At 50.1% G+C, this 14,098-nt stretch overlaps 1 protein-coding gene and 1 long non-coding RNA gene across 5 annotated transcripts; one reads left to right on the top strand and one right to left on the bottom strand.

Moving 5' to 3' along the window:
• Window positions 1-250: 250 nt before the first annotated feature.
• On the bottom strand, window positions 251-6,399 carry LOC125752410 (uncharacterized). The gene is made up of 2 exons (XR_007401862.1): window positions 5,895-6,399; window positions 251-5,519 (listed from the first exon to the last, which is right to left on the bottom strand). It is a non-coding gene; the product is annotated as an uncharacterized LOC125752410 (long non-coding RNA).
• A 457-nt stretch (window positions 6,400-6,856) lies between these two features.
• Window positions 6,857-13,569, top strand: KLF10 (KLF transcription factor 10). 4 transcript variants are annotated; one of them, XM_025450835.3, is made up of 4 exons: window positions 6,857-7,044; window positions 10,206-10,439; window positions 10,577-11,489; window positions 11,969-13,569. In XM_025450835.3, exons 1-4 carry the CDS (start codon window positions 7,009-7,011, stop codon window positions 12,226-12,228), a joined length of 1,443 nt encoding a protein of 480 aa, XP_025306620.1. In that variant the 5' UTR covers window positions 6,857-7,008; the 3' UTR covers window positions 12,229-13,569. The 4 variants fall into 4 exon arrangements, with proteins under 4 accessions (XP_025306620.1, XP_048949258.1, XP_025306623.1 ...); XM_049093301.1 differs by lacking the exon at window positions 6,857-7,044 and adding an exon at window positions 8,657-8,674; XM_025450838.3 differs by lacking the exon at window positions 6,857-7,044 and adding an exon at window positions 8,912-9,108.
• Window positions 13,570-14,098: the final 529 nt, after the last annotated feature.

Raw genomic sequence — 14,098 nt, 5'->3', positions numbered from 1 at the left:
CAAATAATCGAAATATTGTTAATTCTGGATAGTGGAATTATAGGAGATTTTCATCTTTTATTCCTTTTCGTATTTCTTTTTTATGATCAGCATGTATTACTTTTGTTAAAAAAAAAGGCAATGAGGCTATTTTCACTTTGTAAAAGTCAAAATGTTTAACAACTATATTTTAATGCTAGTTGGAACCTTGCAGAGCCACTTAACCACTTAACTAGCTTCACACCTCTTGGGGAGATAAAAAAGAGCAGAATGGGAAGTGGAAAAACTTTAATTCTGTACAAAAAAATTCTAACATGAAGTGCTGTAATATACCCTGAACTTTGTAGAGCAGGTCAGATTAGGTCCCCCATATTGTTAATGTGCCAGGCAGCCACTGGTACATAGCAGGCCCTCCATCAAAGTAAGCGCCCTTCCTTTTTCCTATTATACATTTACTTCCATTGCAAAGGGCTCAGTAGAGTGCTTGGAGGTGGGGGGAGTGGTGGTATATATTTCTTCCAGATCTACATATTACCCATTTTTCCAAGTTATTTCTTATTCCAATTGCTTTTCCTACTTCACCAGTTTTTCTAGTCTTCCTTCCTGGGGCTTTCTCCCAGCTGTTTCAGATTTTTTTAAAGTATTTTTATAAGATGAATATTTTGAAAACTGTGGCTGCCACTCCAGAGCTGATACAATCACACACCCACTGTTTCAGTTATTTCTTGTGGCACAGCAAACCACCCCAAAACCCAGGGACACTCCTACAGGCAGAAGCTGGGGGCGGGGGCAGGGAGTAGTGCCTCCCCGCTAGAGGGGAGGCAGGCAATGCTGCGTGGGGTTGCTGTTCCATATATCATTCACAATTCTGGGGGTCAGGAATTCAAGTAGAGCTCATTTCTGCTTCAGGCTGTGTCAGCTGGGCCTGCTTGGCTGGTGCTGGAGGGTCCCAGGTGGGCCTGCTCATGCACTTGGAGTCCTGGGCCTGGCTGTCAGTTGGGGTGCCCTCGTCTCCAAGTGGCCATTCTCCATTCAAATGTTCTTATTCAGTAGTTCAGCTTCTGCCTCTGTCCAAGAGGGTTAAAATGGAAACTCCAAAGGCTTCCGAATAAGACCTAGGCACAAAGTCCCACACACAGCACCACCCCCGATTCTGTTAGCCAAAGCAAGACACAGGGCCAGCCCCCATTCAGGGGTTGGCGAAACAGACTTCACCTCTTCATGCAGGAATGGCAAAGTCACCTCGGAGAAGGTTATGCAGAATGAAAGGGGTTGTTGTGGTCATCTTTAGAAACAACAATCTACTGGACACAGAGTTCAAGATTTTACCATTTTTTATCTATTTTTTATTTCTTTAAATTAAGCTGTATGTCTGCCCAATGTGGGGCTTGAACTCACAGCCCTGAGATCAAGAGTTGCATGCTCTATCTACTGAGCCTACCAGGCACCCCTAAGAGTTCAAGATCTTAAAAAAATAAATTTTTAATGAGCTTAAAAACCACAGTAATTAGTATAATGAAAATAACAAATAATGTTCACTAGTCACAGAGCAGATTTTTCCTAATCGGTGTGACACTTTCACTTTCTGAATTAACCCTTGCTTGCCTCTCATCTCTATGTAATAGTAGGCTAAGAAATCCTAAATCCTGAGCATGTAAGAGAAGTTCTCGGCTGTCACCCTTTGCCAACATTTCACCACATGGCTACTCCCTCTCAGCCTTCATCCTGAGCCTGGTAGTTCTCCAGAGACCCACCCTCAGTTCTCTTATCTCTTGTTTACTCTTCCTAGGGGATTGCAGCTACTCATCTGCCTTCAGTGGCCACCTATACCCTGATTACTCCCAGATTTTAATCTCTGGCCCAGATCTTTCTCTCCTGGGCTCCAGAACTGAAATTCCAACTGCCTCCTGGGCATCTCTATTTGGATGTCCCACAAGTAATTTTATCTTTATATGTCCCAAATCAAATTTGGCATTTTATGCCTCTCCACCCAAACCTTCTACCTCCCTATGGCCTGTTTGTTGGGCAATACGGTCCTGTTTCATCCAGTGAATCAAGCCAGAACCAGGCAGTCCTCCTCCACATCTCCCTCTCTCTCATGCCCCCTTCCAGTGAATTGCCAAATTCTATTGTTTCTTGCTATTTCTATTCTGTTCTTTCCATGCCTGCCACCGTTGCCTTCGTTTAAGCTAGCATCATCTTTGTTGCCTACATTACTGAAAAAGCCTTCTCACTGGTGTTAGACCTCCACCCCTCTGGTCTATGCTCCACACTGAGCCAAACTGGGCTTTCTATACCATCGCTCCTTGCTAAATCTGTCAGTAGGTCCCCATTGTCCTTAGAATAAAGTTCTACTTCCACATTCCTTAGTATGTCATGCAAAGGCCCTTTGTGTTTGAGGCTGCTTCCCTTAACACCCTAAGCTCCTCATCCTACCTCTCAAATCTGTGATCTAGACACTTCGGAGAATCCTGAATCCCCAACAGTCTCTTTACTCTCCACCTCCACCCCTCTTCTCCTCTCTCTTAGGGATCAGCTGAGGGAAGCCTTCCCTCATCCCTTCCTTGCCCTCCTAGGACACTCTGTGCACACCCCTCTCCTAGTATTTACCACACTCTATAGTCACAGCGGCCTCACTTACCTACTTCTCCTGCTATAATGGAAGTTCCTTCCACCTTTTATTGTTATTCCTGTGTTCAGCTAGTGCCTGGTATATGGTGGGGCAATGGATGAATGGTGATGATACCCACTGACTTGAAGGAGCAATAAGAATATGGCTGTCAGGTACAGTATGCTTTAATTCCAGTTCACTAAACTGAACTGAGGGATCTTTACATGTTGGTCCCACTGCCACTTCCTTCATTGTTCTGATGGAAGGAGAAGCCAGCACCATCAGCAGGAAGGGCCAGCATCTATCTGAGCTCCTGCTTCCTATTGCCCAGGACTTTTTTTAGTCATGCCCAAGATGACAGTTTCCCATGTGTGGTCCTACAATGATGCAAGTTAGGGGTAAGGTAGAGAAGGATCTAGAACTCCTGCCCTAGCTGTTGGTCCACATTCTTTCTGTAACTCCTTTGAGTGCTCAGAAACGACCCACAATTTAATTTCTTCCATTAAAAAAAAATCTTGAGTGCCTAATATAGAACAGACTGGACTAGAAAGATTATGACATGGCCACCACCTTCAAGGAGCTCAGATCTGGGTGTAGTATGGGCAGGAATCAATATTGTAAAATACTTCCTGCCATAAGATGTGATATGTGCTCTGCACCCAGCAAGGAGTGTGGACAAAGTGCTGCGGAAACAGAGAACAGTGGATTAATCTTGAAGTTATCAAGGAAGGCCTTCAGCAAGATGGCAATAGAGCAAAGGGAGCCAAAGGAGCCCTTCAAAGATGAAAATATATATTTCTTCCAAGACACTTTGGCTCCTGTTACACTTTAAAGAAAATCTGTATTTCACACTGTGGCCTATAAATTCCTTAGTAGTCTGGCTCCTCCTGCCTCATTCTCGAACCCTGCCCTCCCCCCACTTTCCCCAGTACTCTCTAAACCTCCAGCCACACTGCACCACCAAGCAAGCTCCTTCCTGGTAGGAAGCTTTCATAGCTGTTCCCTCCACTCAAGCACATTATCCCTGAATCTGCCTATCCTTTCATTAGATTTTCAACTTAAAAGTCTCTTCCTCAAAGCAAGATTCTCTTATCTCTCTCTCTCTCTCTTTTTTTTAAGATTCTCTTATCTCTTAAACCAAACCACAATTATAGGCACAATCATATTATCATATCACCCCATTGCAATTCTATGAATTGCAGTTAACTTCACTTTCATAAGTGATTTTATTATATACATATATTATATATAGAGAGAGACACGGAGAGACTTGTCTTAATCTTCCCATCTAAGCTTTTTGAGAGCAGGGACTGGACTGTTTTGTTCCCTGCAGTTGTCTGGGTACCTAGAACACATAGTAGGTGTTCAACAAATACTGGATAAATGAGCAGCAACACAATGTTTACTGAATGAGGACATGGCTTAGAGATATGGAATTGTACCACATGTTTGAGAAACAGCAAGTCATTTGTTATGGCTGTGGGCAAGGGTACATCTAGGTTGGAGAGGAGCTAGGTGGGGAGAGTAGTTGGGGCCAGACTATACAACTCTGAATGGAATAGCCTCTTATCTCCTAGGCAACAGAAGCCAAGGATCCTCTTTAAGTAGGGAGTGTCATGATGGTGACTTTTTTTGTTTTTTTTTTAAGATTTTGCTTATTTTTCATGAGAGACAGAGAGAGAGAGAGAGAGAGAGAGAGAGGCAGAGACACAGGCAGAGGGAGAAGCAGGCTCCGTGCCAGGAGCCTGATGTGGGACTCGAACACAGGAATCCGGGATCACGCCCTGAACCAGGGGCAGATGCTCAACCACTGAGCCACTCAGGCATCCCAGATGGTGACTTTCAAAACACCACTCTAATGGCAGTATGGAGAGTTTGGGCACTATGAATCAGCTGGGGTGGGGTCGGAGTTTGGATGGGAAGATTGCAGATTATTTCATCCAAGGGACAGTTGCTACAGACTGACCTGATATAACAATTGAAGGACAGAAATGAAAAGTGAGAAAAGAGATATTTTCAAGGCAAAACTGTTGGGATCTGAGGACCACTGGATCCAGGACTTGAGGGAGAAGGTGAAGGCTAGATGGGAGATGATGAACCCATACAGGAAGGAGCAGGAATGATTTTAGTTTTGGTAATGTGGAGTCTGAGGTGCCTGAGGAACATCTTTCTCTGAATCTCTAGGAATTGTGCCACCGCCACACTGTTCCTCCTACCCCTTTTTTCTTTTCTTTCCTGTTTTGAATCACTCCCACAAGCCATGAATGCTCCCTGCTTCTCAGCGTGCTGAGGCATCATGCCAGCAGGCCCCACATTCCTGAAGAAGGGACTGGGTCCAGACCTGGAGGACTGGCTGGCTGTGGCCACCCGAGGGGGCGGCTCCCTAACAGGAAGGAAGGCTGGCCTGTGGAGGGGGCGGCTCCTGACAGGAAGGAAGGCTTGCCGGCTGGTTGGGACAGAGGGGAGCTTCCACTGCTGCAGCAGGTGCCCAGGGCCAGCTGCTCCAACCCCTCAGGCTCAGATCAACAGGATGGGACAGCCCAGGCGGAAGGAAGCCTACAGGAAGGGACACCCTTGCAGACAGAGGGCGGGGCATGGGGTGGAGGGGAGATAGGAAGAGCTGCCTGGGCTGCTGAGCTGGCACCCCTCCAGCTGATTCAGGAGAGGCAGTGACTGGAGGCCATTCAATCCACAGCCCTGGTCAGCTGTATTATTACTACTGTTGTTGGCTACCCTGGGCTTTAGATATAGCAGAAGGAATCACTGGAAGATGTTCACGGACTTGCCAATTTCTAAAATAATTAATTCCCTTTCTCTGCTCATTCTGTGGTGATTGGGGGGAAAAAAGGTCACTTGCCTTAGCCTTTCAGTTACACTGGGAGGTGAGACACCTTGAGGGAGGGGCAATGATTTCTGCCACGTGTTCAGTCTGTCCAAAGGAGATAAAATCTCTAGTTTAAGCTGGGTTATCACTGCCCAACTCTCCCAACAGCTGTTGTGAACGGGCACCAAAAGGCACAAAGAGGGAAAATTGGGAACAAAAGCAGAGTCACGGGCTCCCAATCTGGAGGCCCCAGCTCTCCAAGGAGCCGCCCAGGGGTCGGAGGTGGGACTGTGGGGGAGCGGAGGGCGGGCGGCCCTTGAGAGGGCGCGGTGTGTCTTGGAGCAGGCGGGCCTCCCCGCAGCAACCCCACCCCCGGGCGCGCCCGCGCGGGCTCCGGCGACCCTAGGAGACCCCTCCCCACAAGCAGTTTCCAGGCTGGGTGTTTCTGGAGGCCTTGGCCGGGCGGGGGTGGGGGTCTACCTTTGAAACAGCTTGCAGACTGCAATTTAAACTTTACATCGAGCTCAAAACTCGATTCCGCAACCAAGCGTCGTCAGAGAAGGATAAATACCCGGGTCTGCAGCCCCTCATCACTCCATTGGGCCGGTTCTCAGGGCTTCCTGCAGTCCTCGCGCCGTCCTCCCGGCAGCCTGGAGGAAGGATGGGCGGGGAGGGCAGGGGCGGGCACTGCTGCCCGCGCTGCTGCAGGGTAGGGCGACCCGCGCCGGAGGTCGGGGCGTGGGCGGGGGGCGCAGGAGCAGGTGTCGGCTCAGTGACAGGGTTCCCTGCCCTGCCCTGCCCTGCCCTCCCCGCCCCGCCCCGGGGCTCCCCACAGCTCAGCGAGGCAAAACCCAGCAAACGCTCGAGAAATGCAGCTCAGTCGGTCAGCGACTCTGCTTTCTTGCCAGACGCCTAAGACGCCTAAGAGGACGGCGCTTCCCAATGCAAATCTCTTGGCTCGGGCCCCCGGGCTAGCAGCCACCGCCTCCCCCGCCCGGCTGCCCGGTGTCCCGCCCACCCCGCGGCGGGCCGAGAGGGGCGCGGAGCAGAGGGGACGGGGCGGAGCGGGCATCCCTCCCCACCTCCCACGTGGGCCCGGCCCTCCGCAGAGCCTGGGCGCGCCGCCGCCGCGCCTCCGGCTGGGCCCCCGCCCGCGGCACCGCCCCCTCGGCCGGGGCGGAGGACAGCGGGGGGGGTGGGGGTGGGCGAGGGCCGAGGGGGTGTCGCCGAGTCAGGTGGCGGCGGGAGTTCCCTCGGGCAGGGCCGAGGGAACACGCTGCCGGGGATTGTGTACACGCTCCACTGACACAAGCTTCACGCTGCCGGGCAGCCGCTGATCACGCGTGGCCCCGGGAGCCCATTGGCCGGCGCCTCACACACCTTTGTCGCTGATTGGCCGGCCGCAGGCTCCGCCCCCGCCCCCGCCCGCGGCGCGGGGCAGGCGGAGAGGCTACCTGAATGGGGAGGGGGCAGACGGCGCGGCGCGCGGCGGCGGCGGGAGCGGCGTCGAGTGTCTCCGAGCGCCCGTCCGTGGCCCGGCAGCCAAGCAGCGCAGCAGCCAGTGAGCTCGCCGCCGGCCGCCAGGCAGCCAGCCATGCTCAACTTCGGCGCTTCCCTCCAGCACGCTGCGGTAGGTCACCTGGGGATGCCCCTGTCCTTCCCTTCCTCCGCGTCCGAGGGGCGAGCCGGGCGCCAGCCCCGAGCTCCGGACAGCAGCGGCGCCGACGACCGGCGCTGCCGCGGAGTCGTGGGGGAGGACCGGGCTTTCTGCCTGCAGACTGGGCACTGGGGAGGGCGTGTGTGCCGCGGAGTGGGTCAGCACGGGCGGATCGGGACCTGGGGACCAAGGGACAGGGGCCTTGCCCAAGGTGTGAGGAGGAGGGCCAGGGGCAGCTCCGCAGGGGGACCTGAGGCAGGTGAGGGGGAGGATGCCTGCAGGGGAGCGCAGCGGGGAGGGGCCTGCTGCCCCGGCCGCGGGCCCGGGGAAGGTGTAAGAGGGCAGTGCGGGGATGACGAGGAGGCCCCCGTGCACCTGGCGCCGGGAGCGACGCCGCCGTCTGGACCGGGAATGGGACCCTGGGCGGGAGGCGCTGCCCGGGCGCTCGAGGGGCGGTGTGTCCCCGGGAGGGGCGAGGGGCGAGGGGCGGCCCCTCTCGGGGGTCTCGGCGGAGGCTGGTGCCGGGGCTGCGCGGCCGACCGCGGGGCCGGGCCGGGCCGGGCGAGGGGGCGCCCGGCGTGGGCGCGGAGGAACGGCACGTGGGCCGGGGCCGCCGAGGGGGACGAGGAGGTGCGCCCCCGCACGTCGGCAGGGGCCCCCGGGTCCCGGCGGGAGCCAGTGACCGCCTTTGAGGACCCCCGGGAGGGGAGGGCGGAGGGCGGAGGGCGGAGGGCGGGAGCCGGCAGCGGGCGGGGGACGTGGGCGGGGGAGCCGGGCCGCGAGACGCGGGGGTGCGGGCCGCGGGGCCGCGCGTCTGGAGCGGGAGTCTGTGGGGGCTGCACGTCTGGGAACCTGTGGAGACTCCGCGGGCGGAGACGGAGCTGCCGGAAACCGCGGGGAGGGGGCGCGGCGTCTGCGGGGAAGACGGGGTGGTCTGAGGTCCCGCGCGCGGCGTGGGCGGGAAGCGCCGAGGGCTCGGCCGGATCCCCCGGGGCTGCGGCCGGGAGGGGGCGGGGGCCGGGCTTCCGCGGGGACCCGGCTCCTCCTCCGGCAGCCGAGGCGGAGGCCGGGGGTGGGCCGGGAGCGGCTGCGCCCAGGGAGCTCCTCGTCCCCGGGTGACCCAGCCCCGGCCTCCGCCAGGGGCGGCAGCGAGGCCCGGCCCCGCTGTCGGTTCCTAAGGGAACGGCGGCTCGGCGGGCGCGGGGAGGGGCGGGCGCTCCCGCTGCCGGGGCCGGGGCCGGGGCCGGCGCCCGCGGCCCCGCCTCTCCCCGCGGGCTCGGGCGCGCACTGCCGGGCGGTTGGCGGCGGCGCCCGCGGCCCCTCCCCCGGGCCGGCGCGAGGGCGGGGGCCGCGGGCTCAGGAAGTAGGTGAAAGGTGACGGCGCGGCAATTCCCAGTTCACGTTTCCTGCGCGGCCCGGAGCAGCGGCTGATCACGCTTTGTTCACATGCCGCGCCCCCTCCTCCCCCGCGCCCCCGCCCTTCGCGGTGCAGCCAATCCGGGCCCGCGCCGCCGGGCGGGCTGGCCAATGGCGGGGGCAGGGGCGCGGGGACGTGCGAGCGGCGAGGAATGTTCCCGGTGACTCACCCGCGAGCCTCGTTGAGGTTAGGGCGGCCCCATCCGTCTGTGCTCGCCAGCGAGGATCTCCCCCGCCGGCCGCCCCCGCCGCCGCCCCCGCCCCTCGTCTGCCTCCCCGCCCGCGCCTCCGCCCGCGCCTCCGCCCGCCCTTCCCTTTCCTGCCTCCCGCCCCACTCCCTTTCCTCCCCTCCCCGCCTCTCTTCCTGCCCTTCCCAGCTCACGCTCCCCTTCCCCGCTCGCCTGCCGTTTCTCCTTTTCTTTGCCTCGGCGGCCTGAGGCTTTTTGCACCCACCCGCGCTGTCCTCTGCAGCTTGAAGGGGCGCGCGGTTACGCAATAGCGTTTTTACTGAAATTCCCAGAGCAGTGGCTCCTCTTCTAAGGATTTCAACACGAAGCGTGTGTGCGTTTCTTTAGAGCAAGCCCTGAGAAGAATACTTTGCAACGCAAAGAATGCTTTTCGGTATTTTTACACAATCTCTACTCAGACCAAAAGAATGAGATCACTGTAATGGAAAATGGAGGTGATACGTAGTACCGTTTTCTAAAGTGCAGTTTAAGGAACTTTAATAGGAAGCATTGAACAGTTGGTGGAATCTGGAGTTGTACAAATAAATGCCAAGCGTGTGCTGTCATTCTTCTAACAGTTATTTTAAAAATTAAAATATGTTCGATTGGACTATTGTAGACTCAGTACGGTCAGTTTTTGCCAATTCTGGGTAGAAGATTACATTTTATGATTGGCCTTTTTTTTTAAGTAGTATTGCATTAGCTGGTCATAGTTGTGCATAACAAACCATTGTGTTAAATAGATGTAGTGAAAAGGAACACAAATATGAAGAACCTGAAGTTTAGATAAAGCTTTGGGATTTTTCCCCCATATTTATCTTTACCAGAGATAATCAAGCTGTGAAGACATTTTCAAGCTATGAAAGATTTCGAATAACCTAATGCAGTAATTTTAAAGAGCCACTGAAGATTTCTCTCCTGTTGATTTTATCATAAAGTGCAAAGTACCTTTCCAAAGGTCAGACCCCTATCAACGGGCCAGAGCTCTGTCCACTACACTGCCTTTTTAAGAAAGTTGTAGGGCTTTTTTCCCCTATCAGGAACTGGTGTCTCAAAAGTTCTCATGCCACACCTGTATTATTGAAAAAAGAACTTTTGCAGAGCCCTTCCCTTATTTTGTCTGACCCCAGTTGCAAGTGGGTACTCTGGGAAAAAATATAAAATTTCTGAATCAGGTTTGCTTTCTTGGATCTTGTGTGCATTGTTAATTTTAGCCTCGGTTTCCTTAATGGTAATAAAGTGCTCCTCTCTTCCTTGCAAGGATATCAGTGTTCAACCCTACGTGTGATAGAAAGAATGAAGATTTTATTTTTACCATTAGTGTTAGTATGAGTGAGAGAAAAATTATTTCAGAAATTTGGAAAGTTGTGTGAATTATAAAGAAAAAAGTTTTAAAGAAGATAGTTGTGTGTTGCTCTGTGTGTTATTTGGATGACAAAAATATGCTTATAATCATTTGACCTTTGGTGTTTTTTGTTTTTTTTTTTTAAGGAGGAAAGGATGGAAATAATTTCTGAAAGATCAAAAGAGAGTGTGTATTCGTGGAACAAAACTGCAGAAAAGAGTGATTTTGAAGCTGTAGAAGCACTAATGTCAATGAGCTGCAGTTGGAAGTCTGATTTTAAGAAATATATTGAAAATAGACCTGTTACTCCAGTATCCGATATGTCTGAGGAAGAAAATCTACTCCCGGGTACACCTGATTTTCATACGATTCCAGCATTTGTAAGTATTTCTGTTTTTAAGATGAGAATGTAGATGATAGAATTGTTGGTTTTGTTTTTGTTTTGTTTTGGTTTTTTGTAGTTTACGTAATGGACTTAATTTCTCATGCCCATTGCCTGTATATTTCTCTTTTCTAGTGTTTGACTCCACCTTACAGTCCTTCTGACTTTGAACCCTCCCAAGTGTCAAATTTGATGGCATCAGCGCCATCTACTGGACACTTCAAATCATTCTCAGATACTGCCAAGCCTCACATTGCTGCACCTTTCAAAGAGGAAGAAAAGAGCCCAGTACCTCCTCCCAAACTCCCCAAGGCTCAGGCCACAAGTGTGATTCGTCATACAGCCGATGCCCAGCTGTGTAACCACCGATCCTGCCCAGTGAAAGCAGCCAGCATTCTCAATTATCAGGACAATTCTTTTCGAAGAAGAACCCACCTAAATGTTGAGGCTGCCAGAAAAAACATACCCTGTGCAGCTGTGTCACCAAACAGATCCAAGTGTGAGAGAAACACAGCAGCAGATGTTGATGAGAAAGCAAGTCCCGCACTTTATGACTTTTCTGTGCCTTCCTCAGAGACTGTCATCTGTAGACCTCAGCCAGCCCCTGGGTCCCCACAACAGAAGTCGGTGTTGGTCTCTCCACCTGCAGTATCAACAGGGGGAGTGCCACCTATGCCAGTCATCTGTCAGATGGTTCCCCTCCCTGCAAACAACCCTGTTGTGACCACAGTCGTCCCTAGCACTCCACCCAGTCAGCCACCACCCGTCTGCCCACCCGTTGTGTTCATGGGCACTCAGGTGCCCAAAGGCGCTGTCATGTTTGTCGTACCCCAGCCTGTCGTTCAGAACCCAAAGCCTCCAGTGGTGAGCCCAAATGGCACCAGACTCTCTCCTATTGCCCCTGCTCCGGGGTTTTCCCCTTCCGCAGCAAAAGTCACTCCTCAGATTGACTCCTCCAGGATAAGAAGTCACATCTGTAGCCACCCAGGATGCGGCAAGACATACTTTAAAAGCTCTCATCTGAAGGCGCACATGAGAACACACACAGGTACCAACCATTTCTTATTTGTGTCTTAGAAATTCAGATGAATATTTTTAGGCCGTGATCACATATATATAAACCAGGCATGTTAAAGAAGAGCTTGCTTTATTAACCAGTTCAGTGGATAATACTTAAAAGTTCTTCTAAAATATTTCATCAAGGTGTTTTTTAATTTATTTAATGATGATCTTTGAGTGTCTGAGTAATTAATAAAAGTATTTCTAAAACCTTTTTATCATAGTTGAAGTCAGAAAACTTTTTGTTTTTGGCTTTTTGTAAAGGGAAGATTCCTATAAATGTGACAGAATGAAAGTTGAAAATAGAGCAGCATACATATTCACTTAACAGTTGATTCATTTAGTAGCTTTTATTTTGAAAAGATTCTCTTAGGATATTTTAAAATGTATATCTTTAGATATAACTAGATATGTAATTTCCAGTGATTTGATAAATGCATAGTAACGATCTGAATTTCTTTGTCTCAGGAGAAAAGCCTTTTAGCTGTAGCTGGAAAGGCTGTGAAAGGAGGTTTGCCCGTTCTGATGAACTGTCCAGACACCGGCGAACCCACACAGGTGAAAAGAAATTTGCTTGTCCCATGTGTGACCGACGGTTCATGAGGAGTGACCATTTGACCAAGCATGCCCGGCGCCATCTGTCAGCCAAGAAGCTACCAAATTGGCAGATGGAAGTGAGCAAGTTAAACGACATTGCCTTACCTCCAACCCCTGCCCCCAAACAGTGACCGCTCAGAAGGTGAGAATGAGAAGTAACTTTGGTTACTGCCAGGAGCCAGTGGTGTTATAAAAATGCTTCCACTGCAAGTCTGTGGTCCTCTAGTGTGGGCCGAAAACAGAAGCCCTACAGCTGAGGAGAATGCTCCGCCTGGGTTAGAGGACAAGAAGTGCTGCAGCCACAGGCAGGTCACGGTGTGGCAGGATTCATTTCTTATCACATAAGAGAGATGAGAAAGCTTTTATTCCTTTAAATATTTTTTGAAGGTTTCAGATGAGGTCAACACAGGTAGCACAGATTTTGAATTTGTGTGCACAATTTATTACTTCATTTTCACCATTTATACTTGAGACCAACTTTTCAATGTGATTCTTCTAAAGCACTGGTTTCAAGAGTAGAGAGACTGGAGATAAACATTACGGTACAGAGATGGAGATGGAAAATTGATTTGTATTATTACGAATATTGGCATCTTTTCCTAGTTACCTTGTTTACTATTCATAGTCTTTCCAGTCAACTTTGTGGATGTAGTTGTTAAATATATCTAGAACTAGCATTTTTATACTTGATAACATTTGGAATTAAGCAACTGTATATTGCTGAAGAGGGCCCAGAGAATTGGAATCCTCAATAATTTAATTGCTTTGAAGTATAGCTATAATTTTTCACGTTTTTGTTTTGAAAGTTTTAACAGATGAATATATCTAGGCATTTTATTATGCTTTGAACTTTAGTCTGCCTGCAGTTTCTTGTGTAGATTTGAAAATTGTATACCAATGTGTTCTCTGTAGACTCTAAGATACATTGCACTTTGTTTAGAAAAAAAGAATTGAAGATAAAAATATATATTGTAAAGAAGGGATACCAAGAATTTTAGATAACTCCTTGAAAATGATGGCTTATGTCATTAGTAAAATACCCTTATATTATGAGGATGTAATATGTGCTCAATTGAATTAGAAAGTTAGTGACCATTATTCACATGGACAAATGTCATCCTGTTAATTTATAAGAGTTTTGGTGGGTGGGGAGGGAGGTGGAACTAGTTGAGTAGAAGTTGTTAAAAATTCACTATTGTTAACAGTATTTCTGTTACATTCTGTTGTATAGTGGATGATATACACAGTGGTAAAACAAAAGTCAATTGTTTAAAATATATGGTGAAAAATGGCACTATATTTTCCCATTTAACATTTTTCTCTATTGGGTATTGATTTCTGACATCAAAACTTGGACCCTTGGAAAACAAGAATTCTTTTAATAAAAAAAATCTTTGTGATTTACAATTTGCACAATATTTCTTTTGTTGTACTTTATATCTTGTTTACAATAAAGAATTTTCTTTGGTATATTTACTTGGTTGATTGCATTTGTTAAGAACTATTCTCAGTCTAATGTGATTTGGTCACTGACACGTGACATTGGTCACTTATGGTACTGTCCAAAGATTTAGTGTCTGAAATTCTCTTAAGAGCTTCATTCAAATTTAGAATTGTTAGGAGTGTGTCCTTAACATGAATCAATTTAGAGCATATACAAAGTGAGGCCTGGTATCCATATATTCATTGAGATAATTTGCAAGCCTGCCCAGTCTAAGAAACCAGCGCATTTTAATCTTTGAACATTCTTGTACATTTTGATGATTTGGGGTTGAAATATAGCTCTGGCTCTCCGCAAAACCTTAAGTAGCATTAAGTTAAAGGGCATACCACAGTGAATAATTACAAGCAATGAGACTGCTGCAGCAAATGAAAAGGAGCCTGACCTGTTAAATAGAGTGTAAATTACCTCTAGAAGTTAGATTAGCTCAGACTATTAAGTGAAACCTTAAATGCAATAAACATACTGGTACTTAAACTGCGAGAATGGTAATACACCTG

Source organism: Canis lupus, chromosome 13, assembly GCF_003254725.2.
Source record: "Canis lupus dingo isolate Sandy chromosome 13, ASM325472v2, whole genome shotgun sequence".
Lineage (NCBI taxonomy): Eukaryota > Metazoa > Chordata > Mammalia > Carnivora > Canidae > Canis > Canis lupus.
The sequence above is the reverse complement of the archived record's forward strand: the minus strand, read 5'-3'. Positions and strand labels throughout refer to the sequence as shown.